Source organism: Lepidochelys kempii, chromosome 24 (assembly GCF_965140265.1).
Source record: "Lepidochelys kempii isolate rLepKem1 chromosome 24, rLepKem1.hap2, whole genome shotgun sequence".
NCBI lineage: Eukaryota > Metazoa > Chordata > Testudines > Cheloniidae > Lepidochelys > Lepidochelys kempii.
In genome coordinates this window covers 323,890-351,820 of record NC_133279.1, presented here as the reverse complement: position 1 = coordinate 351,820, position 27,931 = coordinate 323,890, and the positions used below count along the sequence as shown (strand labels likewise).

Here is a 27,931-nt window from a genome sequence, read left to right as displayed (position 1 = left end):
CAACACACAAGTGCTTGGCTAAAGGAGACATTCTAATCAAACAAAAACATTTGGTGGCACAAACATTCTGTCTGAACAATGCAAAGTTCCCTACAAACCCCTTTTCCCAGTGTAATGTTGTAATACAAATCAATAGAACACAGGGAGTTTGCACCTATTACTCCTGGGGGAATTCTGCACTACTGCGCACGTGCAGAATTTATGTCCCCCCACAAAAAGAAAAGGAGTACTTGTGGCACCTTAGAGACTAACCAATTTATTAGAGCATAAGCTTTCGTGAGCTACAGCTCACTTCATCAGATGCATCTGATGAAGTGAGCTGTAGCTCACGAAAGCTTATGCTCTAATAAATTGGTTAGTCTCTAAGGTGCCACAAGTACTCCTTTTCTTTTTGCGAATACAGACTAACACGGCTGTTACTCTGAAACCTGTCCCCCCACAGATTTCTTTGCTCCCCTGCAGAAAAATGATTTTCTGATGGAGAAGCAAAGGGAAGCCACAAGAACGGTCATGCAACCCTCTCCAACAGTATGTTTTGTGTGCCCAGGGCAGTTGGCAGAGAGGTAAATCACTTGGAACTGGGGAATACCAGGCTGGTGGCTCCTACCCTGTGCCGGGATCAGCTGCTAGTCTGGACTGGGCTGGGGAGGATTGGACTTCCTCTTCCCCTGCATGGCATCTGGGGCCGGGTTAGACCCACACCCAGATTTTTCGCTTGTATGCAGAAAGCTCTGCAAACTTCCCCTCTCCTCTGCATCCTGCACCCATCGCTCCTCAGCTGCAGGGGGAAGGATCCCTGTACAGTGAGCTGCTCTCCCATCTGCCCAAACCCCATGCATCCAAACCCCCTCATACCAGACCCTCCTGCTGAGTCTCACCCCCTGTACTCAGAACCCCGTGATGAGCCCCACTCCCCCTGCATCTGGACCACCCAGATCCCCACCCCACCAAGCCCCAACCAGTTGCACCTGGATCCCCACCCCACTGAGTCTCACTCCCTCAGCATCTGAACTCCCCACATCGAGACTCCCTCAGCCAATCTCTATACCCCCTATACCAAGACTCCCCTCCCCACAGAGCACCACCCACCTTCACCTGGACCCCCCCTGCAAAGTCCTATTACCATTGCACCCAGAACCCTCCAACAAGGGCCCGTGATCACCTGTGATCACCAGCCAGTGGCCTGTGCTTCCCAATGCCATGCTGGAGCCTCCACGTTTATTTGACAAATAAAATTTGCAGAATTTAAAAATATTGTGCACAGAACTTTATTTTTTTTGGCGCAGAATGCCCTCAGGAGTAACCTATGTGCTCTGCTTAGTGCTCTAGACAATTGTGTTCAAAAGTAATTTTAGATTGGTTGCTGCTATACTGGGAAGTGACCTGTTTGTGAAAGCCCTCAGTCTGGAAGTCCTAATGTCAAACTATAAACTAGTTTGAAGCAGTATAATCTTGTAGTCTGAGTATGTGACTAAGAGCCAGGAATTTGTTGGGTTCTAATCCTAACGCTACCACTAGCACATTGGGGGGTAACTGACCTTTGTGAAAGAGAGTCAGCACAAGACCTACCCATCACTTAAGTCTTATTTAAACTCTCAAAATAGGACTGAAGTGATGCACGTCTTGCACTTGCCTTCTGCACAAAGGTGAATTTCAACCTGTATGACTTTGAGCAAGTGACTTAACCTCTCTGTATCTACCCTTTCCTCATCTAGAAAGTGGAAGCTAAAAACATTCACAGGTATGTGGGAAGGATTTATTAATGTTTGTGTTTTGTTTTAGCGATATAACAGGTGTTCATTATTTTACTGGTTTCCATCCTACTTTAATACTGCTTTGAAAAGAAAATTATTGTACAACATTTAAGCAAAGTATATAATGTTTAAAGAGTAACATTTATTTTCTGACTGATAAACCAGTATGAAAACTAGATTAAGATCTTGACAATGTAGAGTAAACAGAAAAATTGCAAACAGTAAAATCCAAAAAATAATTGAAGCTTTTATTGTAGTTCTCATATAGTCCATCTTGTTCCCATAGACCTCTGAATGATGAAAGCATTCAGAGTCTGAATCAAATGAGTTTGATACAATTTTGGGGACAAGAAACTTTGGTTGTTGAACAGCTACAAAGCCATTTCTACAAAAACAAACCTAACACACAGAGTGCCCTTCAGTCTGAACTGTTAGACTAAAGACAGTTCACAGAGCACAGAGTGAATAAGTATGACTTCTGACAGTTAAAGAGCAGGGGAAATGAGTGACTCTACAAGAAAAAGGCAGAAAAAAGTGGAGAGGAAAAGGAGAGAGAGAGAGAGAACAGAAAATCTAAATGGAAAAGTTTAACCCCCAACCTGAGGAGTGGCACTTGATTCTCAGCAATAGAAAACATATATGAAGTACTCACCAACATGAATAGGAGCTGGGAACAATCCATGTTCATGCTCTCCAGGAGTGTACTCCAGCTTCTCTTTCTTTAATTGGATCAGGCGGCTCTTTGGGCTGAGAATGAGAGGCAGAAAGAAGCAGAGAAAGCCAGAGTGAGAAAGAGTTTTATCACTTGTGAAAACAACACTTTCTATGCTAATGAAGGTATTAATCCTCTAGTCTGTCAGACAGTAATGGTCTGTACCACTTTTCTGGACCCCTACCACTCTTGAAAATCAGGCCTTTTCTGGGATTCAGGGCTTCTGAAGGTCAGGCCACTTGTATTTCAGTGTCTAAATAGGAATGTAGGTATCTTTAGGCATACTATTTTGAAAACCTGGATTTGTGCAGGAAATAGCCCAACTTGATTGTCATGCGCATTGTGTAAAGTGTTGTCACTTTGGATGGGCTATCACCAGCAGGAGAGTGAATTTGTGTGTGGGGGGGTGGAGGGTGAGAAAACCTGGATTTGTGCTGGAAATGGCCCACCTGATGATCACTTTAGATAAGCTATTACCAGCAGGACAGTGGGGTGGGAGGAGGTATTGTTTCATATTCTCTGTGTATATATAAAGTCTGCTGCAGTTTCCACGATATGCATCTGATGAAGTGAGCTGTAGCTCACGAAAGCTTATGCTCTAATAAATTGGTTAGTCTCTAAGGTGCCACAAGTACTCCTTTTATTTTGAAAATTGTAACCTGGGCTCATATAGGTTATTTTTACATGTCATATTTACATGGACTAAAGAAGATACAAACTCCAAAAGCCTAAATCAACTTTCCAAGATGTTTTCCAAGTAGATCTAACCTACCTGTTTCAAGACTAATGGTCAAAATTATTTTTAATTGTATAATTTCTTTGTGGACAATACTGAAAGGGAAAACATCGACTTGAAAAAATCACATTTCCATCTCAATATTTGTACCTACAGTTGTTATAAATAATGTCCAAGATTACTAGAACAAAAAAGGTAAGAGATTAAATAAAATAATATACGCTTTTTTCAGTTTGCTCACTTAGTGCATTTGATAGCATTTTGTGTATAGTCAGTTTCACTGTTTTGTTGACTGCATATGTCCTCCTCCAAACCCTTCAAGAGTTTGTTAACCAGTAAAACAGCAGAAGTGCTGAAACTAAACAGACAGCAACCAGCAGAGGAAAAGGGGAGGGAAAGAAGTGAGCCTGTGCACATTTGGTATTGTAGGTCTGAGGCATACTCACCAGGCCCATCTAAACATGAGCAGGGGGACAGAAAAATTCTTACTTTTATTTAAAGAAAAATTTTAAACAACATACTATGGCACAGTATATAAAGGGTACTGAATCAGAAAATGGAATGTTTAGTCATCAATTAAAAAAAACCCAACTTGACATTGATACCAGAGTTTAAAGGGACAACAGCCAATAAGAATTTCTGAGGGCTAGAAAGAGGATTTATGGATGGAGAAAACCAGTGGTTCTACTCCTTCTTCAGCCCTTTCTGTCAATACCTCTCTTATCTAACAGAAGGTGTATTTATTCGGCAAGTATATTCACTCATTTAGTTATTATTTATTATCTGTATTACAATAGCAGCCAGATACCCCAACTTGGATGTGGGACTTGTTATGCTGGGTGTTGTACATTATGAGACACTCCCCGTGCTGAAGAGTTTATAGTTGAAGGCTTTGATTTTTCTAAGACATATGTACTTAACTTTATTCATGCAAGTAACAGAGTTAGATTTTCAGGTAAGAAAAAAACATTAGGATCATCTATTTGACCTCTGGCATAACATAAGCCATCAAATTTAACCCAGTGAATTCCTGCACCTAGTCCAACAACTCGTGATTGAATTAGAGCATATATCTTGATTTAAAGCAGGAGTAGGCAACCTATGGCACGTGTGCCAAAGATGGCACGCGAGCTGATTTTCAGTGGCACTCACACTGCCCGGGTCCTGGCCACCGGACCGGGGGGCTCTGCATTTGCATTTAATTTTAAACGAAGCTTCTTAAACAGTTTAAAATCTTATTTAGTTTATATACAACAATAGTTTAGTTATATATTATAGATTTATAGAAAGAGACCCTCTAAAAAAGTTAACATGTATTACTGGCACGCGAAACCTTAAATTAGAGTGAATAAATGAAGACTCGGCATACCACTTCTGAAAGTTTGCCAACCCCTGATTTAAAGATTTTAAGTAATGGAGAATTTACCATATCCCTTGGTAATCTGTTCCAGTGGTTGAGTACCCTCAATTGCTAAAAGTCAATGAGACTATTTGAATGCATAAAGTTAAGCATGTGCAAGAGTTTTTGCAGGTTTAGGATCTAAATAAATAAAAAAACAAAGGGTGGGAAAAAGTATTAACAACTCAATTCTACATATGGAGAATTGAGACTGAGAGATTAAGTGATTTGCCAAGGTCACAGAGGAAGTCTATGGCAGAGCAGGGAAGTGAACATGAAGTCCCAAAGCAGCGCCTTATGCGCAGAACCATTCTTCCACCTCTTTTATATTATTATTGTACTTTGCTCTTAGGGCCTTTCATCCAAGCACTTTATTACTTGAGAAAAAATCAGGATGATCCCCATCCTATAGACAAGGAAACTGAGGCACGGGTAGATTAAGCAACTTTCTCAATATCACACAGTGAATCAGTGGCAGATCCAGGAATGGAACTGAAGTACCATCACTCCGAGTCCATTGTTCTACCTTCTAGATACACTTACATTTGTTACTTAATTCCGAGTATATATCCAACTTTGCTTCAAACTCATGTATGCATTTGCTTCTACATCATCATTCTTTGACAGTGTTACTGGCCTAGTGGATAAGGTGGAAGCAGTCAGTGTGCTATATGTTGATTTTAGTAAGACTTCTGACATAGTCCCACGTGACATTCTCATATGCAAACTAGGGAAATGTTGCCTAAGTGAAATTACTACAAGGTGGTGCACATCTGGTTGAAAGACCACAGTCAAAGTGTAGTTATCAACGGTTTGCTGCCAGACTGTGAAGGTGTATCTAGTGGGGTCCCATAGAGGTCAGTCCTGGGTCCGATACTATTAAATATTATAATTAATTACTTGGATAATGGAGTAGTTAGTATGTTTATCAAATTTGCAGAGGACACCAAGCTGGGATGGGTTGCAAGCACTTTGGAGGACAGGATTAGAATTCAAAACTGCCCTGACAATTGGAGAACCGGTTTGAAATCAACAACATGAAGTTCAATAAAGACAACTGCAAAGTACGTCACTAAGGAAGGAAAAATCAAATGCAAAACTACAAAACGGGGAATAATTGGGTAGGTGGTAGTTCCGCTGATAAAGATCTGGTGGTTACAGTGGATCACAAATTGAATGAGTCAACAATGTGAAGGAGTTGTGGAAAAGGCTAATATTTAGGAGTGTATCGACAAGTGTTGTGTGTAAGACACTAGAGGACTGTCTTGCTCTACTTAGCACTGGTGAGGCCTCAGCTGGAGTGCTGTGTCTAATTCTAGGCACGACACTTTTGGAAAGATGTGGATGGACTGGAGAGAGTCCAGAGGTGACCAACAAAAATGATAAGGTTTAGAAAATCTGACCTCCGAGAAAGGGTTAAAAAAACAGGACATGTTTAGTCTTGATAAAAGAAGAGACCTGAGAAAAGTCTTCAAATATGTTAAGGTCTGTTATAAAGAGGATGGTGATCAATAGTTCTCCATGTCCACTGAAGATAAAACAGGAAGTAACGGGCTTAACCTACAGCAAGGGTGATTTAGGTTAAATATTAGGAAAAACTTTCTAACTATAAGGGTGGTTAAGTTCTGGAATAAGTTTCCAAGGGAGGTCGTGGAATTCCCATCATTGGAGGTTTCTGAGAACAGACTGAACAAACACCTGTCAGAAATTGTTTAGGAGGTTTACTTGGTCCTGCCTCAGCACAGGGGACTGGACTAGATGACTTCTTGAGGTCCCTTCCAGTCCTCCAAGCAGCTAATGAAAATACTGAATTGTACTGGACCCAAGACAAACCCCTGTGATCTGATATGTCCACCAGGTTTGACAGTGAACCACTGGATAACTACTCTGTGTATGGTCTTTCAACCAATTTTGCATCCACCTTATAGTAATTTCACTAAAGACCACATTTCCCTAATTTACTTATGATGTATGTAGCCTAACATCATGTTGGTTCTCTTCTGGCATTCATGAGTATTACACACCACCACCCTTCACCCACTTTCTTTCTCTCTGTCATCTAACTTATAATGAATATTCCATATTTTGGTTAGATATCTTCATATACATGCATGTTTCCTGAGACTGAAAAATATCTTCCACATCACAATTACCCAGTGAAATAATTTTAGCCTCCATTGTGACAATTACCTCTCCTGTTTTCATTTCATTTGGGGCAAGACTGTGACCAGCCACAGCACCTATGTTCAGGAGCCTCCCCAACCTTTTCATCCCCTGAACAGAACCCAGACACAATGCTGTCCATGGACTTCCCTGAGTTGCAAAGACTACTGCTTGCAGCACCACCAGTGGTGACAGCCAAGCTAAAAGATGTGGGGACTCACTTTTCTGCACACTAGTCAAGCTGAGCACATACTGCTCCCTCGAGCATGGGGAGCTCCAAGAGACATAAAACTCCTCTTGGTGGCAAAATGCTACCTGATGATCCCTTGGAGCACACAGGCTACAGCCTAAAAGGCACGAGTGAGTCTTTGGACATCAAATACTGTATTGTTTGATATGATATATTCATATTGAACGTGTGCATTTTCAGCTAAGTGATGCACAATTTCTTTCCTAATAAACCATTCCAATATGTTCTTTCAGACAGAATTCAGTTATTGGTCTGCAGTTAACAGCCTCTTCCTTGCAAGCTTTTTCAAAAATTGGCATATCATCTGCTTTCCTCCAATCACCAAGGATCTTTACTGTATCAAACATCATATAAAATAAAGATGCAAGTGGCTCTGCCACTAACTTCTTAAAGAGGACCTGCAAAAGGTGAGTTACTTTCCCCACCTGTATAATGGGTATATATTTACCCACCTTTTTAGTATGCTTGGAGATCCTTGGATGAAAGGTGCAAATGCTTTATAAGTGCAAAGCATTATTCATGTTTATTATTAATTATTATTATTATTTAATATGAAAATACAAAAGTCAAACAGTTTCAGTATATTTTCTTATTATTTATATAGTGCCACAGGTATGCACAGTTTTTTACAGGTAAAATAACGAGAGTACAAGGAATTTAAGGAGGGTCTGAGTTCCTAACAAAAATATGCAATTTTTCATTAAAAAAAGCTGCCGTGCCAGACAAGCGGAGGGTAGAAAATATACCCTGCTTTCCCTCCAGTACAAGGAAAACTGAGTGAATGGATAATTAAAGACAGAATTATAAAACACCTGCATGAAAAATAATAGGATAGGGACAAACCAGCATGGCTTAAATAAGGAAAAAATATGTCTCTCCAATATAATAGAATTCTCTGAAAAGTGTCAACAAAATAATAGATAAAGGAGGACTGCATGACAATTTATCTGGACTTTCGAGAAGTCTTCAAAGTCACTCAAGAGACTATTCAGGAAGCTACGTGGGCATAGGTCAGTGAGCAGAAATTGGCTAAGAGTCAGAAAATAAAAAGAGTAGGGATAAATGATGAATTTTCAACCTGGCAAAAGTTAGCAGTGGGGTGCCCCAAAGTTCCAGACTAGAACCTGTGTTTTTTAAATCTGTATATAAAGATTCCAGGTGTGTCACTCTGAAGCCTAGAATGTCTGTTGAGTCAGTGTGAAGTGATGGAAACAGCTACAAGCATGGTTGAGAGCTCTGCTTTTTAGATTTATCATCTTGTTCAAACATCACTGAGATTTGCATTCTGTTACCGTCAAATTATTAAATTCTCAGCCATTTTGACTTTATAATCAACACCCTGAGACAGCATGGGGTTTCAGCTACAATAAGGCATGCAGCTATGCCATGCCAAGAGGCTTAGACCACTGTGATATCAAAGGTAACTCAACCAATTACCATCCTTACCCTATAGATAATTTGCATGTAACAATTTCATTGGTTGTTTGAGGGAGGGGGCGATCAAATAAGTTTGAAAACCACTGCTTTAAATTAACTGTAACCATTTTGGAAAAACAACTGAACACCAGTGTGCACAGATCAGTGAAAGCTTCTGTTTAAAGTGCAGTGGTGGTTAATAAAGCAAACAAAATGCTAAGTTGCAACAGAAAATTAATGCTGAAAAAGGTAATGATGCCATTATATAAATAGATGGCATACCCTGATCTCTAGTTCTGTGTTCAGTTCTGGTCAACTATTTCTCAAAAAGGATGCAGTAGAAATTAAAGGGGTACAAGAGATAGAAGGCCAAAATTATTAAAGGCCTGGAAAGACTTCTATATGAGAAGCCACTGTAATGTGCTAATAAAGTTTGCGGACAACACGAAGCTGGGAGGTATTGCCAATACAGAGAGGGACCGGGATATCATTCATGAAGATCTGGATGACCCTGTAAACTGGAGTAATAGTAAGAGGATGAAATTTAATAGTGAAAAAGTGCAAGATCATACATTTAGGGATTAATAACAAGAATTTTTGTTATAAACTGGGGATGCATCACTTGGAAGTAACAGAGGAGGAGAAGGGCCTCAGAGTGTTGGTTGATCACAGGATGACTATGAGCCTGTGAAAAAAGCTAATCTGGACTTGGGAAACATCAGGCGAGGTATTATTTAAGCTCAGTACCAATGTGGACACAAGAACAAATGGATATAAACTGGCCAACAGGAAGTTTAGACTTGAAATTAGACGAAGGTTTCTAACCATCAGAGGAGTGAAGTTCTGGAATAGCCTTCCAAGGGGAGCGGTGGAGGCAAAAGACATATCTGGCCTCAAGGGATTAAGCTTGACAAGTTTATAGAGGGGATGGTATGATGGGATAGCCTAATTTTGGCAATTAATTGATCTTTGACTATTAGCGGTAAATATGCCCAATGGCCTGTGATGGGACACTAGATAGGGTGGGATCTGAGCTACTACAGAGAATTCTTTCTTGGGTGTCTGGCTGGTGAGTCTTGCCCACATGCTCAGGGTTTAGCTGATCACCATATTTGGGGTCAGGAAGGAATTTTCCTCCAGGGCAGACTGGCAGAGGCCCTGGGGGTTTTTCACTTTCCTGTGCAGCGTGGGGCACGGGTCACTTGCTGGAGGATTCTCTGCACCTTGAAGTCTTTAAACCACGAGTTGAGGACTTCAATAGCTCAGACATAGGTCAGGGGTTTGTTACAGGAGTGGGTGGGTGAGATTCAATGGCCTGTACTGTGCAGGAGGTCAGACTAGATGATCATAATGGTCCCTTCTGACCTTAAAGTCTATGAAACTTCTCCTAAAGGCAGGTTATTCTGTAATGTTGATTCTAGAGATTCTAGCCCTTCCTCTGAAGCATATGGTACTCTCCACTAATACAGACTGGATATTGGACTTCATGAAATTCTGGTTTGGCAGTTCAGATATTACACACAAATGGAGGATACTCTAAGGAGATGATAAATTTTTACTTATATAAAAATATGTGCCTGTTTCTCTGTAGTTTCTAAAGGGTTAACGTTAGGTGCAAACGCTACTGACTTGGAAAGGGTGTAAGATCTGGATGTGTTATCTTGGTAAGGGTGAATTTTAATGAAAAGGAAAGTTAAACACAAAGTCAAAGATGAGAAGCCACATATAATGGGAGTTAAGATTCATATTTTATAAACATAAATACGGTACAAGTGAGTTCAAAGGAACGTCTCATAACACCATACATCAGGGGAATGTGTTGCATAAGTCAACAGCAACATGCCCATGTGTTCACACTGGGACGATAAAAGACACTGAGTTATGTTGGGTAGGAGTTTGTGGGAGGAAATGAAGGTTTTGTTTTTGTTTTTATCAATGATCTTTATGGGAAGGCTTCTCTCTTTCATTTCATAAATGATGGCGTCTCAGAAACGCAAAAGTAGGGTTCCCTGGGTGCCAACTGGGCTGCTTTCTGTGGAGATGGTTTTATCAGGGAAGAGTCAGTTTTCTTTTTGGACCAAAGATGGAAGTTTAGTAAACAGATAAACCTCAGTACAGATGGTAAATGCAGTAGGAATTCCCAGTGCAGAGCTGACTGTGTTCTCACAGTCACTGATACAAATGCCTGCTGGAGCCAGTCTGCTGCATGTTATTGATGAGGACAAGCATCTAATTATTTCTATGCCTTACACTTTATGAAGTATTTCCCCCAGTAAGTGAGTACAAAGAACTATTCTAGCTGAAGGCGAGCATTACAGACTGGGGACTCTCCAAACAGGCAGCACATGCCACACCCATTTTCCTTCACAGACATGAGCACTAGATTAGGGCCCAAATAACTTTTCTACAGTCACCAGGGAAATGATTCCCCATGACAGTTACAACAGAAAAGCTTTGATGGGACTCTGTGGAAATGGCTTTTTCACAGATAGCTAAGTAAAAATATAATCGGGGTAGAGAAGGGAGGATTCCTCTCGCTATCATCCCTTCCCACAATTTGGTTTGCTTCTTTGTGGATATAAATATAAAAGCTCTACCTTGCAAAAACAACGAGGAGTCCGGTGGCACCTTAAAGACTACCAGATTTATTCGGGCATAAGTTTTCGTAGGTATAAAACCCCAGTTCCGAAGAAGTGTTTTTTTAAACCAGGAAAGCTTATGCCCAAATAAATGTTAGTCTTTAAGGTACTACCGGACTCCTTGTTGTTTTTGTGGAAACAGACTAACATGGCTACCCCTCTGATACTTGGCACCTTCTACCTTGCAGTTACCATTCTTCTCAGCAGTGGACTAAATGGGACTCTCTTTAAAAGCCATCAGCAGTAGTTAGTCAGAGTGGCTGCTGTAGTCTGGCATGAAGCACTTGGTGATCTTCAAGGGTTGAATGTGAGGCCTCTAGAACCCCGCTACTCCCAGTCAGATGGTAAGGGTAATGCAACCAGAAATGCTGTTTTATTTTACTCCTACTCCCCTTCTTTATGGTCTTTAACCTGTTAACTTCTCCATTTCTGTTCTTCTCCTTCCTCACTCTCTTCCACTACTGTCTTCCCTTACTTCCCAGGGGTTAGAACTCTGTAGGCAGCAAAGTGAAACTTGAAGAAACCTGTAGCTACATTCTGTTACACCAAGGGGAAAATCATCAAAGTAAAAGAAAAAATGGTTACCTACCCTTTTGTCACTGTTGTTCTTCGAGATGTGTTGCTCATGTCCATTCCATTCTAGGTGTGTGCGCGACCATGTGCACAGTCATCGGAGATTTTTGCCTTAGTGGTATCTATAGGGTCGGCTGTAGCGCCCTCAAGTGGTATATTAGGTGCTGCCGACTCTACACCCTCTCAGTTCCTTTTTGCTGGCAACTCCGACAGAGGGGTAGGAGGGTGGGTAATGGAATGGACATGACAAACAAATCTCGAAGAACATTTACAAAAAGGTAGGTAACCATTTTTTCTTCAAGTGCTTCCTCATGTCAATTCCATTGTAGGTGACTCACAAGCAGTATCCTCGGAGTTTAGCAGCTTTAAGTACTGTTCTACTGAAGTCAGCCTCATCCTGGGCCTGCTAAGTGCATGATGGGACATGAACCTGCGGACAGATGACCAGGTGGCTGCCCTACAGACGTCCTGGATAAGCACTTGGGCTAGGAAAACTGCTGACGATGCTTGCACCCTGGTTGAGTGGGTGGTGACAATCGCCAGAGGTGGCACCAGTGCCTGGTTGTAGCAGCAACAAATGCAGGGAGTGATCCGAGAAGAAATTCTTTGAGTGGACACTGGACGACTTTTCATCCTGTTGGCCACCATGATGAACAATTGCGTCGACTTGCAGAATGGCTTGGTCCTTTCAATGAAGAAGGCTAGCGCCTGCCTGACATCTAGGGAATGCAATCTACACTCCTCCTCCAACTTATGCGGCTTTGGAAAAAAGACAGGTAAGTAAATGTCCTGGCTCATATGAAACTGTGAGACCACCTTGGGCAGGAAAGCCAGGTGTGGCTGCAGCTGGACCTTGTCTTTGTAGAAGACTGTGTAAGGCGGTTCCGAGGTAAGTGCCCTAATCTCGGAGACCCAGCGGGTGGAGGCCGGTCCCATGAGCCGTGACAGCACAAGATTCAGGTCCCACTGTGGAACGGGGTCCCTGACGTTCAGGTAAAGGCACTTGAGACCACTGAGGAACCTGGCAGTCATGTCCTGGGCGAAAACCGACCCACCCTCGAGTGGCGGACGGAAGGCCGAAATAGCGGCCAAGTGGACCTTGATAGATGAAAGGGACAGGCCTTGGAACTTGAGATGCAGAAGGTAGTCCAGGATCAAATGGAGCGAGGTCTGGTCGGGCTGAATACTTTTCAATAAGTCCAATAAGTGAACCGCTTCCATTTGGCCAGGTAGGTCACTCTGGTGGAGGGCTTTCTGCTGCCTTGAAGGACCTGCTGGACAGCAACCAAGCACTCCTGCTCCTCTGTATTTAACCATGCAGCAGCCACACCATCAGGTGCAGCACCGCCAGGTTCAGATGCAGAAGACTACCGTGGTTTTGGAACAGCAGGACTGACCTGAGCTGCAGCCGTAACAGAGCAACCACCGAGAGGTCCAGCAGCGTGCCGAACCAGTGCTGGTGCAGCCAGGCCAGTGATATGACAATTACCGTCACCCTGTCCTGCTCGATTTTCATGAGGACTCCGAGAATCAGCGGCACCGGACCGAAGGCGTATAAAAAAGCCCCTGACCACGGGAGCAGAAAAGCATCTGACAGGGAGCTTCTGTCGATCCCCCAAATCAAGCAGGAAACATTGCATTTCTTGTTCTGTCTGGACGCGAACAAGTCCACCCAGGGAGTTCCCTACTTCTGGAAGATGAAGCTGGTCACCTCCTGATGGAGGGACTATTCGCGGTGAGACAAGAAGATCCTGTTGAGGCGATCTGCCAAGGCATTCCTCGCCCCGGGGAGGTGTGCGGCTATGATGGCGTGTTGTACACAGAAGTTCCAGAGCTGGAGGGCTTCCTGGCAAAGTGCAGATGACCTGGTCCCACCTTGCCTGTCGATACAGAACACAGCTGCAGTATTGTCTGTCAGGACCTGGACTACCCTGCTTTTTATGTGAGGTAGGAAGGCTTGAGAGGCCAGGTCAAACTGCTCTGAGCTCCCTGACGTTGATGTGTAGGGAGTGATCGTGACTCGACGAACAACCCTGCATGCTGAGATAGCCCAGGTGGGCTCCCCACACCTGGTCTGTGGCACTGGAGACGAGGGTCATGGATGGGGATGGAGCTGTGAAGGGAACCCCCTCCAACACCAATGCAGGATTCTGCCATCATGTGAGTGATGACAGTAGGTGTATGACCGGAGTCCCAGAGGAGCCAACTGAGGTCACTCAATTAGGGTGAACTGCAAAGAATAGGGCAGACAATACCCAAAGCTGGATATTTCAGCTGGTGTAATATTCCAATACTTAGATTTACCAAGTCAGCACAAAACAGCTTCTATATTACCTCACTGGTTGCCAAGAAGCCAACAACACAGTTCACTTGCAGTAACCCAGCCGTAGGCCTCCACCTAGACACCCAAGTCAAATATGAGGAGGATTACTGAAAATTTTATACATCACATAAAAAACTTCTACCAATCTCAAAGGATCGGATACATTACCTCCCAGGTTAATGAATATTCTAGAACTTACCCAAATACGCGGTTACAACCAATTATTATTAACTAAACTAGAATTTATTAAAAAAAGAAAAGAGAGTATGGTTAAAAGATCAGTATACATACAGACTTGAGAACAATCTTGAGATTCAGATTCATAGCAGAGATGGTGAGCTTTGTAGATGCAAAGAGTTTTTTCAGAAATAGTACACAGGTTATAGTCCAATGTTTACATTCAGGGTGGTCCAGTCAGTGCTGGGATCTCAGTCCCTATGGCTTAGGCTTCCGCTGCATGAAACCTCAAGCAGATCTGCGATAAACAGGATCAGGACCCACGCCATTTTTTACACAGTTTCAGGCCTTCTTTGACAGCTTGGAGTCCTTCGGCGAACAATCGGCATTCATGGGAACTTTGAAGTGGACCCATTTCCTAAGCATCATCGGTAATTATCCACACAGATTAACATAAGGCAATTGCCTGTTTTTCCACCCTTCACAGATGATTTCAAAGAGAGATGATATCCTATGTTTCCAGTTATTTAAATGTTAAGATGTCCTCTTGATCTCTGAATTAACAGAATGCAGCATAGACAGGGACTGTTTGATTACATTGTTGACCATTACCAATATATATGTAAATATACAAAAACACAACATTATCTCCCCATATGTCTTTAAGGGTTGAATTTGAGTCATTTATCCTGCGGGACCCTAACCCTAACCCTTTCCGGTCATGCGTTACAGTGTGGTCTGGGACCCTGACCATAATGTCCATACTGTGTCTGCTAGGGACGTAGACTGATACCAGCCATACCTGCAGGGGCCTGAGGCAGAGCCATGTGTGCCGGACCATGTAAGTGCAGGTCACCATGTGGCTCAACAATCGTAGGCACGTGTGAGCACTGGTGAGAGGCTGGGTTTGCATGCACAAGATCATGTCTGCTATGGTTTGGAACCGAGCTTCAGGGAGGAAGGCTCTGGCCTGAGTAGAGTCGAAGACCGTTCCAATTAACTCTATGTGTTTTACAGGCATTAAGGTTGATTTTTTTCTCGTTTATCAACAGCCCCCGGTCATGACAGATGGAGCAAACTGCAGGATGTAGCCCGAAGATATTACGTCGAGCATCCAACGGTCCGAGGTCAGCCACGACCAGGATGATCGGAAGGGGCACAGGCGGTTGAGGAAAGAGTAGGGGGGTGGATCCTGGGAAGTGACTGGGGCACTGTCCTCAGGGGCATCCTCAAAACACCTGCTTCTGGCTTCCTTGGCCAGAAGACCCAGGCTAGACGGAGGAATGGGAAGACAAAGGGTGACGCCATTTAAATCCTTTGTCTCTGTCCTTCTTTCTGTAGGAGGTGGACCGGGGGACATCCCAGGACCAAGATGGAGGCAGAGGTGACAGGGGACGGAAATGCTTTCTAGCCTACTGAGGGGTGTGAAGGCCCAAAGAATGGAGGGTGGCACGGGAGTCTTTAAGGCCATGAAGCCATGCTCTGGTCAGCTCCAAAAAGAGCCCTGCTCCCTCAAATGGAAGGTCCTGAAAGGTAGTTTGCATCTTCTGCTCAAAGGACAGCTCAGAGGACTATAACCAGGAGCTGTGCCTCATGAGTGACCACCACAGAGGTGACTACCCTGGTTGCCGAATCCATAGTGTCCCAGACCATCTGAAGGGTGCCTCTCACCACTGCTTTGCCCTTGTCCACCAAGGCGGTGAACTCCTGGGCTCGGTCCTGTGGGAGGCTCTCCTTAACCTTGCTGATGGAATTCAACAGGTTGAAGTTGTACCTGCTTAGCAGGGCCTGAGAGTTAGACACCCAAAATTGCAGGCTGGCTGTCGAATAAATTTTCCTGCCAAACAAGTCCAGCCTCTTGGCATCTTTATTTTTTGGCGTGCCACTCACCTGTCCCTGCCTGTCCCTTTCATTGACAGTGGACACGACCAGAGATCCTGCTGGAGGGTGGGTGTACAGGGACTCAAATCTCTTTGCGGGGACATAGAACTTCTTTTCTACCTTGTTGGAAGTAGGTGGAATGGAAGAGGGGGTCTGCCATACAGATGTGGCAATTTTAATGACCCCTGGGTAGATCGGCAATGCAACCTGGGCCGGGGTGGAGGAGGGTCTAACATTAAAGAGGTCATCTGACTCCTCTGCCAGTTCCTTGACCTCCAAGTTCAGGTTGGCAGCCACCCTTCTGAGCAGGGCCTGGTGCTCCTTGAAGTCGTTGGAGGGGCTATTCGTTTGCAAGGGGCCAGCCACCGCTTTGTCCGGAGACGACAAAGATGACTGCACAGCAGGGAAAGGAGCAGTTTCCCCTTGCTTCTCCAGGAGTGGCTCCTTGGGCGTTGGGGCCCACTGTGTTGCCTGCACATTGGCTTCAGTACTGTGTTCCGACTCATGTGCTGGCTGTGCTGGGGGCAGCTTGTCCAATGCAGCCTGGGAGGAAAGGTGGCAGTACGGGACCAGCATAACAGGTATACCCCATGGGTTTCAGTACTGCCATTGAGCGGGCCATTGCCCCTGCCTTCACACCACCATCGCCGTAGGAGCCATGCTGGTCTTGCGGGCCGGTAGTGATCTGCCTTTTATAGGTGAGGGACTGAGCTTCCCTTCAGGCTCAGACCATTGCCCTTCCAGTGACCAGAGCAGAGCTGTAGATGCCTGAGTCTGCCAACTGACCCTCATTGGCGACCGGTAAGGAGAAGGTGATGACTGGTGCCTGCCCGAAGAGCGATACTGGGGAACTGGAGACCAGTGCTGTGACCAGGAATGATCCCATACCGGGGGGAAATTGATGCCTGGGAGACTGCCTAGGCAATGGTGATCTGCACAGTGGTGAACTCTGGCAAGAGGCCAGACGGTACCATGGGTATGAGAATTGGTGTTACGACTCAAGTGTCCCGTGCCTTGCAGGCGGAGACCTTGGCATCAGGGACCTGTGTCTTCTAATCTGGGACTGAGGCTGCGGTGCCAGGGTCCGAGGCCGGGGTGATGGGGACCGATGCCTGCAGTCCAGTGATCAGGGATGCTCTGCTGCTTTAGGGGGCAATCCCATAACCGACCCATAGATGCCGGGGCCTTGGCCAGGTCTGTTGCCTGGCTTGGCGTCTTCAGTGTTGATTGGCCTGCCTCCTCTTTGGCTGCTGGGCCCGCTTCGGGCACAGATGACCCTACTAGGGGCTGGGACTCCCTGCCGCTCCCAGGAGTTGGGGATGGGACCCTGGCTGGACTAGGGGGTCCCACTGCAGCGATACTCCCAAGCAGCTCCGAGGTGGGCACGTGGCCTGACACAGGTCCTTTGCAAAGCCCCCTTTTTCTGTGGTGCTGGCGGGCCAGTCGACTTCAACTGCTTCTTAGGCACCGAGAAGGGGGAACGGTGCTGGGAGGGTTCTGGTGCCGGTGGTGCGCTGCGTGCTGACGCTGAGATTCTGGGCGTAGAGTCTGATCTAGAGGGCTCCGAGGTCAGATGAAAAGCAGCATCCAGGAGGGCCCTCAAGTGGATATCCTGCTCCTTCAGAGTTTGAGGGCAAAAGTATTTGCAGATCCTGCATTTATCCTTTCTGTGGGACTCCCCCAAAGCACTTTAAACAGCTCTCGCGGGGGTCACTAATGGGCATTTGCCGGTTGCACGATGAACATGGCTTAAACCCTGTGGAACGGGACATGCCTCATTCCGGGACATGCCCCATTCTCAGGCAAGGTCTCAGCTGGGATTCTAACTCCTAAACAATTATTCTAACACTTAACTTAAAGGTCTAAGTACCTATCAACTATGAACAAAGGAGACTGAACAATGGACTGTAAGAACAGCTAACACTCTTGTGATGCAAGACAAGGAGGCGCGACCAAGCATCATGGGTGGTAAGAAGGAACTGAAAGAGCATAGGGTTGGCAGTGCCTAATATACCAACACATGAACACTCAAGAGGGTGCTACCGCTAACCCTATGGATACCGCTAAGGCAAAAATCTCCAACTATGCACATGGGCACGCACACACCTAGAATGGAATCGGCATGAGCAAGTGCTCCAGACAGTCTGTGACAGGGTGGACTAGGCCCTGAGGCCCCTGCTGGAGACCAAACTACCTCAGAAAAGGGTAGTGGAGAGGGTCCTCCTAGTTGCTTAGAGAGGCAGCATCAGACACAGCCAATCAGGAAAGAGGCTGCAGGGATCAGCCGATCCGGGTCCAGCAGGCTTGTATAAAAGGAGCTGAGGGACAGAGTCAGACTGTGGGATCAAGAGGTGCTCCTGGCTGGCTGCAGGGGCTGAAAGAAGCTGGACAGATTAGTTGCTGTCAGGGACAGTGAGAGCCAGAGAACAGCTCTTGGTTCTCTCCTGGGACTAAGCAGGTAGTTACTGGCAGGGACCAGGGGAGCAAGGAAGGAGCTGCTGGCTGGCTGCTGGGACTCAAAGATGGGCTACAGGGAAGTGGCCCAGGGAACCATAGAGCAGCAATTAATAAAGGGACAGAGCATGAGGCTGCTATACTTAAAAGGTCCCAGGGTTGCGACCCGGAGCAGTGGGTGGGGCTGGGTCTCCCCACCACCCTCCAGACACTAGGGGAAGTGGCTACGCCCTAAGGAAGAGAATTAGAACTGTGGCAACCCAGGGAATGACTCAGCAGGGAGCTGTGGTCAGTGAAGTGAGTCCAAGAGGGATGGCTCAGCAGGAAGGCTGGGATCACTGAGGACTCAAGGAGATGCAAGGAGCCCCCAGGGAGGAAGCCATAGGAGGGCTGTTCAATACCAAAGTAGGAACCTTGCAACCCAGCTGGACCATATGAGGGTACCCTGACGGGCCTTGTTGGACTGTTAAAGACTGAGCCCAGTGCTTAAGGACGTTTTGGACCGTGTACCCCGGAAGGGGCTTGTTTGTTATGTACATGACAGAGTGTGACTCAGCTAGAGGGCTGAGTCACCAAAGACCTGCCTGACAAGTGCAGCAGCTGACAGAGGCACCGTGAGCGGAGGAAAAACTGCAGGCACAAATGCACTCAACCAGGGGGCTCTTGCATGAGGTGAGTGCAAACCATTACACCATCTAACTTCAGTCTCTGGTCAAAAGTAAAGCTTTGCCATCACAAACATGAAGAGTGTGATGCAGTATTATATAGTTTAAAGACATACAAGTGAATCTTAAAATAAAATTCATGGGGCAGTTAAGCTTTCACAGAATTTATTTAGACTTAAAAGGAGGTTATGTTTTCTTTTGGTCTGGGCAAAACAGCTGTGGGGGCAGCACCACAAGAAGATGATCTACTGCTGTGCAGCTGGAAGTATGGCTGGCAGGGTCACAAGACGACTGCCCACAGCCATTTGTCCATCACAGCATTCTTTCATCTGTTCCCAAGAAAGGAAATTGCCCCAGGAGCATGGGGACAAGAAACTAAAACTGAGGAGGGCTGCAATTCTGCAAACAAACAATTTAAAGGAGGAGTCATGAGCACACATATTCCCAATGAGGGAAATCTGCAACTTGCCCCTATTAAAAATTTTGGCCAAGAAAGATAGCAACAACCTTTTTCAAGCAGAGTAGGATAGCAATCTTTAAGATATGCTATATACATCAGACCTTAATTCAGAACTTCCACTAGAGATGAGAAAAGCTGTTTATTGTTCTTATTTTGGATGATAGCTCTGTTATCCATGTCATGAGCTGAAGAGATCTCCTGTCTGTCATAATGTCCTGAACAAGGCAATAAATAAGTCCAAGAGTATTATGCAACTTCGAAGAAACCAGCAGGCACATAACAAAAAGCCAGAAAATTGTAGACCCAACATGTATTCCGACCTTAGAATCTTGGCTTCTATTAGTTAATATTTATATATTTTCAATACTATCCCCAGAGGAACATTACTCCCGAGGTAGGAAGAACATCTCTTGCATGAGGTAGTGACTCCAAATTTCCATTAGAAGAGGTATCCCACAGTAACTATTTTCCCCCAGGAGCTAGAACAATTATTAAATATAATTAGGAACGGAAGATGGGAGAGACTCTGAACTCCTCCACAAAAGCCCCTGTTGGGTGAATAGCAATGATTGGCCTCCATAATCTTCCTTTGTTTTCAAGGCCTCTGGCTTGCACAGGCACACACTGAACTACTTTTTTATCGGTCTCATGAGGCTGTAAAGAGTAATGCATGTTGTATTTTCAGAGACTTTTTAAAGTTTTGGGAGCTTCCGATAAAATCTGAAGCAAGTATCCCCTTTCTCTGAGGAGGGAGAGGCCTTAGGTTCTCATCTTCTGCAAGACTCCAAATGAGCCCCAATATAGATAAGATCTCCAAGCCTATGCTTTCTGGACATATCAAATCAGGATGCATCTCGTCAGCAAAAAGCCTTTATTATTTTTCCAGCATTAGCTGAAGACTGGGGAAAACCCACTTGTACACTAATACCAAACTTGCTATCCCAGGCAGTAAAACCACCCTAGGAAATAGAGAGGAGCTGAGGTAGATCTTAGACAGCATCCCTTTAATTCTTGGTTCTTTTCCCAGGGTTCATGCTCCACTGATGCACTGCACTGCATATCTGGGCTTCCTTCAGCCTACTGTAAGAAAACCTTTACACCTAGTTGAGTTGAAAGAGTGGGATCCTACAGTAGCAACCTATATAATTCAAATTCCCTAAGCATAGGCAGCAGAGGCAGAGAAATGAATGCAGACCTTACCCCTGCAATGGTAGGCTACAGCTTTCAATGGCACTACAAACATTTTCTCTGCTATCTTTTAGCTGTTGGCCCATAACTGATCCAAGGAGAGGCTCCAAACAGAAATGACAAAGCTCAGAGAGCTGCAACTACTGCTATTGTCCTCCCACACTGCAGCGTGGGAAACCAGTTTTGGAGGTTCCAAAACATCTGAAGTTGTATAATGTAAAGAGCAAAAGGGAATAAGTGATCGATACCACATTGGAAAAAAGTAAGAATGCAGACAGTGGCTTCTACTGGAAACATGGACAAGCACTTAACTGTACCATCACTAGAGGGTGCTGTGTCATTATAACAGTTACATTCTTGCTCCCAAACCATGACGTTTTTACAGCCAAAAAAATATGGGTATGGGTAAAGTTACATGAAACCTAGAAGAACACGTATTAACAGCTCTTCCTTCCCCAACTACTAGTTCTATGATTTTTAATGAAACACCAAATAGTAGCTATAGAGGCGTTAATGATAAATGCAACAACTCCAAATGATAATTCATGCCTGCCCAAGAGGTGGAAAATAAGATTGGATTGTTATCAATTTTTGACTTACTAAACTGTTATAATAATTTGATTAATACTGGTTTACTGGCTAAGGGTTGAGAATCATTCCTCTCCCACTTACGATTTTAACTTGCAAAAGGGAAGTGGAGGAGCAAGTCTCAAGTTTCAGCCAGCAAGCAGAGATGGGATGGGAAAAAAGAAAAAAAAAAAAAAAAAAAGAAGAGAAAAGAGGGCCAACCAATAGAAATGATCATACAAAGCCCACTTTCAGGTGACTCGTGTCACCCTAATGTCAGTCCTCCTTTAATCACTTTTACTGTAGCAGAAAGGGAAATGGGTGAAGCTTAGTCCTGGGATAGAATTGGTGATCATATTTATTCAAGCAAATAACTTATAAAAATATTGTGATAAATTGTTCCATGGTTGCCCCTCTGAAAAAAAGGAGGAACAATACACTGGAGAGAAGAATGGGAAATCCATTTAGGACATTACAGTGGACAGCAGTAAAAGGGAATTAGGTGGTTATGAAAAGATCTTTAGCGTATGAGTATCTTCTCTGTGGACCATTTCCATTTACTATTACATTCAGTCCCATCATTCCAAGACATGGAATAATCTATTAATTTAATAAACCACAGTGGTTTTTAAAATAAAAACTATTATACTAGATGCCAGATTGCAAGCCCCTTACTCACACTGGTAAGAAGTTACTCACGAGTAGTTCCACTGAAGTCAATGAATTTGTATAAATAACTGCTCACCGATGTTAGTGAGGCGCTCACAATCTGTCTCTAAGTAAAAACAGGAAAGTCAGATGTGCCTAAGAGACATGGATTTTTTAACTTGGATCATAGTCAGGAATCTCTGGTGTGGGTTGTGAAGGGGATATATCACATTTATGTCTTACAGTGATTTTCATACACCCTGATTTTCTTAATTATTTTGTGCATGTTGACAGTTACATTAGAAGTTTGTTTAAAAGACAGATATAAGTGATTCTTTTTTAGCTTTGCATGGGACTAAAGAACAACTTTTCAGTTTACAGTTCAGTCTTGTAGAAGCTTATGATATGCAAAATACTAGCAGTAATTTTTTAAAATGGTGGTATGCAGTCCAAGAGACAATAATTAGTTACTGACTTCAAGGATCCTGTTAGGCTGCATCCTGTAATACATTCCACTTGCAAAGAACTCAGCCAATGCAGATCAGTTACATCATTTTCAGTCAGTTATGGCACCGACAGTCAAAGCGGTCTCTTTACAGTTTAAAGAGAGACTGGTGACTGACTTAATCAGTCGATTTAAAAAAAAATTTAAGATGATTATTATGGGCCAGAGACCACTATCTTTATGCACACTGAATAATATCTTATTTCATGAGCAGTCTGATACAAATGGGACTACTTATGGAATAAGGTCCTACTCATTGTGAGAAAGAATGTAAAAACTGGCTCTAAATATCTGTATTAATAAACCACCATAGCAAGGAATTTCTCCACATCCCTTTTGGAGTTCTTAAGGTTCATATTTCTTCCACTCTACACCTATGAAGCCTTGAAGCCTTGCGTGGCAGCAATGTTATTTCTGTCAAAAGACCTGGCACAGGACTTAAAGTGGGGAACTCTGTGAAGATTTAAAACATGTTACCTAACTCCTCTGTACCACTCTAGATACTATAGTGACAAGCACACTTATAAATGCTTAATCAGTCAGTTTCTTCATCTGCAAAAGCGGGATAATAATCCTTACTTATCTTTGTAAAGTATTTTGAGACATAGGCCTTGATTTTCAGATGTGCTAAGCATTCACATCTCCAAATGAAATCAACAGGAGCTGCAAGTACTCAGAATCTCTGAAAATCAGGTCCCTACTGTAGAAAAGTGCTATTAAGTACTAGGTATTATTATTTATCTTTTGGAGCTCATCAACACTGCTTTAAGAGTGAAATTTGCCCCAATGCAGAGGACCAGCACAAGGTCTAAGTACTATGTACAAGAATCTCCTTAGCTTTCCCCCCAGAGGGTAAGAGACGCCAGACATGCCCAGTTATCTACATGCAAGGTGGGGGGTGGACATATATATAGGCTCCTGTTTCTTAGTCCTTGTAAGGGGGAACCATGCCCTTTGCAGGCCTTCTTAAGTCTCTTCTGATGGGGACTCAAAAGGAAAATTAAGTATTTCAGTGTACCCAAGAATAACTTCTTCCTGGGGCCAACAGTACCTTCTTAGTTCTGGGCTATCTGCGCAGCAGATTGCAAGGAGTCCTTCCAGCTGGGCTGCTGAATCTGGCCCACTTTGTCAGGCTTTCCATGGGAGTTTGCTGGGCTCCCCACAGGTCCTGGATGGAGATCTCCTGGACAGTAGTTCCCCCTGTGGCTTCAGTTTCCTGCTCAGGGTGATCTCTCTCCCCTGCTGACTACAGTTTCCTCTTTTTTAAAGGCCTGCTCCCTACAATACATAACTGACAGGGCCAGAGGAGCAGGGCTACTCCTGCACATAGGGCGTCTCTGGCACTTTTGTCATCAGTGTGGGGTCTATACACCCCATCACATTGTGTTTGGAGAGCTTACGGGGTTAGTAATAGTATATAGACTTTGCGCTGAACTTCTCTACATTCATGCCCAATTCTGATAAATCTAGATATTCACTTGAACTTTTAATTAAAATTTGAAAAGTGACATGTCTGCCCACCACACCTGCAATGAGTGCTCCAATTGTCTGGGTAGGCTTCTGGCAGGATCATTAACATTTTATTACAAAGAAAAAAAAGATTCTCAGTTCCTCAGCCATGGTAACATGTCTATCTGCTCCAGTGGGAATATTCTACTGTAAACAAAAATGCTCAGACAACTAGACATTTAACGCTTAATTTCAGAAAAGACTCTCATCTTGAGAAACAGAACATCCGAAGGACAGTACCACTACCACAGCTCGGGGAGGAAGTGCTTTCTAACAAACAACAGCTGAATAAAAATGCAACTGCAGTCTCATTTTGGTCAAAACAAGAACCTCACAGCTTCTTCTTACAGTCTTGCTCAAATAACTACATTCTAATGTGAAAAGAGATGTAACTGGGAACAGTTACTAAACTATACACCAGCAGGTCTCACTGTAGTCTCTGAGGCATTTGCTAATTGTCTATGGAGAGCTCACTGGTCACATGATGCCTGCCCTCCTCTTGGTTTCCATCTGCCAAATCCCATTCAAAGGAAACTAAAAATACAATACTTTACTAACATAAACAATTGCTGTAGCTGTGGCAGGGATGTTATATGATCACAAATGGGAGGGGAAGTCGGTCCATGCAATCAGAAATGGGAGGAGAGATGTCCATGAAACAATCTCTCTATTAAGTTGTGAGCTATGTTGTGAAAAAAAGTTTAAAAATCTCAGTTCTTTACATTAAACATCACATATAGAAAGAAGCAGATGAACAGCACTTATCTATAAAATGAATAGGAAGCAGAGATGCATCTTTGGTAAAACATGAAGTTCCCTCACTTTACAAGCCAGTCACACTAAAGATGACTGTGTTATCATAAATCAATAAAAGCAAGACAACTAATGGCCCGTTTTATGTTGACACTGTGCTCAGTACCTGAGTATCTTAAGCTCCGCCAGCCCCTTTATTGTCATGATCTTTTAGGTTGTTGAATAAAGCTGTCTTACCTTCTTCAAGGCTGATACTCAGCAACACTTTCAGATTGCTGGCGGTTGTTTTCTGACTGGGGTTACATTTTAAATCTTCACTGGGTCAGATTCTGATAATTATCATGCATGTAATTTTTCACAGGCTTGAATTAAGTTGGTGGTTTTATTTCAGCTGCTTATTAGTAGCAGCTCTTCAAGGTTCTAGTTGAAAGAAGAGAGTTTCCTGGAATATCAGACAGCAGCGTTTCACTGGTACTACTTACTCTGTTGTTTTGTACACATCAGAGTACAGCCCCGCCTTCTGGTACTTCTTCTTTGGGGGCCTAGGAGCCTTTTTCTCACGCTGGGTAAAAGTAGGCAAATGCTGCTCAGTGTTTTCAGATTCATGTGCCTTCCCTATGGCTTCGAGGTGACTAGGTGATTCAGTTGATGTCTCAGAAAAGCTGGAAGAAAATGTAAAGATGAACTTATTTCACCAGTATTATTCTATATTGTACAAAGAAGCCCAACAAAGAAGTCTCTGAATGGCCAGATGACTATCATATTAAAACTTTTTTTTGCCAATTTTTGGAACTGAGACAGGATATTTTACAAGTAACAATTAACTTTGTACAAAAACAAGAAATCAACTTTATTGGAGTGTAAAGCACAAAGTAACTTAAATATCTGTTTTATATATGTATAATCATAAACAAGTGTCTAGCAGTCTGTGCATGTATATACAAATAGGCACATATGCTCACACCATGTTACTAAATTTCTCCAGCCTACAGAGAGAAATATTTAAAACTTTAGAACTAATTTCATTTCAACATAAATTCATTTTTGGTTCTGGAAACAGTAAGCTGTTTGTTAACAAACTGAGGAAGTTATTCAGCACTCCTCCAGAATTTTAAGATGATTATTTTCCTCATAGTCATGAAGACCTAGGGCTTGATTCTCTCTCATTTATACTAATATATATCAGAAGTGACTCCACTAAAGTCAATGGGACAACCCCGTGTTGGTGAGTGTAACTGAGGGTATGTCTACTCTGCAAATGAAGGTGTGACTGCAGTGCAGGTAGGCATACCCATGCTAGCTTTAGTCTAGTTAGCATGGGTAACAGTAGCAGCGAAGACACAACGGCACAGAACCCAGGGTGGGCCAGGAACTTGAATACATACCCAGAATGTCCACCAAAGCCTGCACCGCCACATCCATACTAACAATGTTACTTACGCCAATTAGATTAAAGCTAGAGTGGGTACACTTACCCGTGCTGCAAACACCCCTTCATTTATGGTGTAGACGTACCCTGAGAGGATAATCAGGTCCTTAGTTTCTAAACAGGGCTTGACGTAGTCTCTATGAAATGCCCTGATGATGGAATAATATTCAATTGTTATAAAAACTGGGTATTAAACATAGGGTATGTCTACACTGCATGCCACTGGTATGTAGGGTATTTTTTGCTACATGCTGTGGTGAAAAGCAGGCTGCACTCATGCTGCAGTATCTAGCTACACACATCAGGGAAAGACTTAGCAAGGTGGAGGCAGCAGCGAAAGGCTCTGTCAGCAGGAAGCTGCCAGAGCCTTTGTACACTGCCTCCTTGCTCCCAGAGTCTTTTCCTTGCTGCTGAAGCCTTTCCCTGTGGCAGAGAAAGACTCCAGCAGTGGGGAGGCAGCAAGACATCACATTGCTAAAAACAGCAGTATAGACAGGTGAGGCATTGCTTGGGTGCGTAGAGTACATACCCACAGCGTTCCTATTTATACCTGGACTAAAGGGCACGCAGTGTATGTACTCCACTCACCACCACAAGGAGTGTGCAATTTAGATGTGCTCATAATGGTCTTATCCACACCTGACCCATTTCAGAGTTCTCTATTTTGATGGGCTTGGTCTGCAACCCCATACAATATAGACTACTTTAAGCTTTGTTTCTAAAGCTATTGTAAAAGTAAGAATGGCAGCTTGCTGCTGCATAGGTTGAATTATTAGCTAATGAATGTCTGAAGCAGATGCTGACCCAGTACGGCCATTCTTATGATGTTATTTTAAGCAATGCAAAGTCTTGCTACCTTAAGAATCAAATAAGGAGCAACTCGTGATCTGTGGTGTTATATACAAACGCTAACAGTAAATACTGCCTGGCCAACACATCCTGGACCAGTGAGGGGAAAGTTCTACTCATATCTTACTGAGGGATACAGAGATGGCACTGAGATTTGTCCCTCTGTTGGTGAAGACTAACTGATGTAGAATTTAGCTTTCCCACATAAAGGAATTAGGTGGAGCTGTTGAAGTGCCATGGTTATGACAGGGTTCTATTTTGCACTTAAAAAAGAGTTCAACCTCTTTTTTTTGTATGAAAAAGACAGTATATCTGCCCCAATTTTTCTGTACATAACTTCTGTATAAAACTTATATTTGAAAATCCTCAGAAAATTCATCTGTTAATTTTTGGTTTCTAATCAGTTTAAAATTGGCCTAAAAAGTTCACATTACTAAGTTTCACGATAATTTGGGCCCCTCTAGGATAAAAACTAAAAACACATTTTTAACATTCTACAATGAGAGTTTGGAGGTCTGGGGTAAATGTAATTTGTAGTTAATTAAACACAATTATTAGCATTATTTGTCATAATTTAATCTTTATTTTCTGCAGTTAGCTGATGAAAATAATGGTTTATGTTATCTACTTCCACTGTCCAGTGCAGCATGTGGACACCTTTTTGAGCAGTTTAGGAAAGGAGTAAAACTACCTTTTGACATATGCCCCCAGTTATGTTCCCTGCATCTGAAACTGGGTTATGCCCACCTTCCAGCACCCTCTTCCCCAAACATAAGTGGGCATGATTTTCCAGAACTGTGCAGAATAGAGAGTAAGGAAAAGTTTGAGGCAAATGTGGTCTGTTTGTGGTGGTAAGTTTGGGGAAGGAGGTACTGGAAAAG

At 43.5% G+C, this 27,931-nt stretch overlaps 1 protein-coding gene and 1 long non-coding RNA gene across 5 annotated transcripts in view; one reads left to right on the top strand and one right to left on the bottom strand.

Annotated features, from left to right (window-relative positions):
* Positions 1 to 27,931, bottom strand: part of ASH1L (ASH1 like histone lysine methyltransferase) — a 155,310-nt gene that overhangs the window by 34,598 nt on the left and 92,781 nt on the right. For 2 of the 3 annotated variants that reach the window (XM_073323624.1, XM_073323625.1), the window contains 2 exons: positions 25,255 to 25,434; positions 2,407 to 2,501 (listed from right to left, as the gene is read on the bottom strand). In XM_073323624.1, coding sequence (XP_073179725.1) covers positions 2,407 to 2,501; positions 25,255 to 25,434 — 275 coding nt within the window. Of the gene's footprint in view, positions 1 to 2,406; positions 2,502 to 25,254; positions 25,435 to 26,247; positions 26,347 to 27,931 lie in introns of those variants that run through there. The other variant, XM_073323626.1, reaches the window with a different exon arrangement.
* Positions 1,607 to 15,990, top strand: LOC140903004 (uncharacterized). 2 transcript variants are annotated; one of them, XR_012156138.1, is made up of 5 exons: positions 1,607 to 1,741; positions 7,248 to 7,421; positions 11,258 to 11,413; positions 15,195 to 15,269; positions 15,484 to 15,990. It is a non-coding gene; the product is annotated as an uncharacterized lncRNA (long non-coding RNA). The 2 variants fall into 2 exon arrangements; XR_012156139.1 differs by lacking the exon at positions 11,258 to 11,413.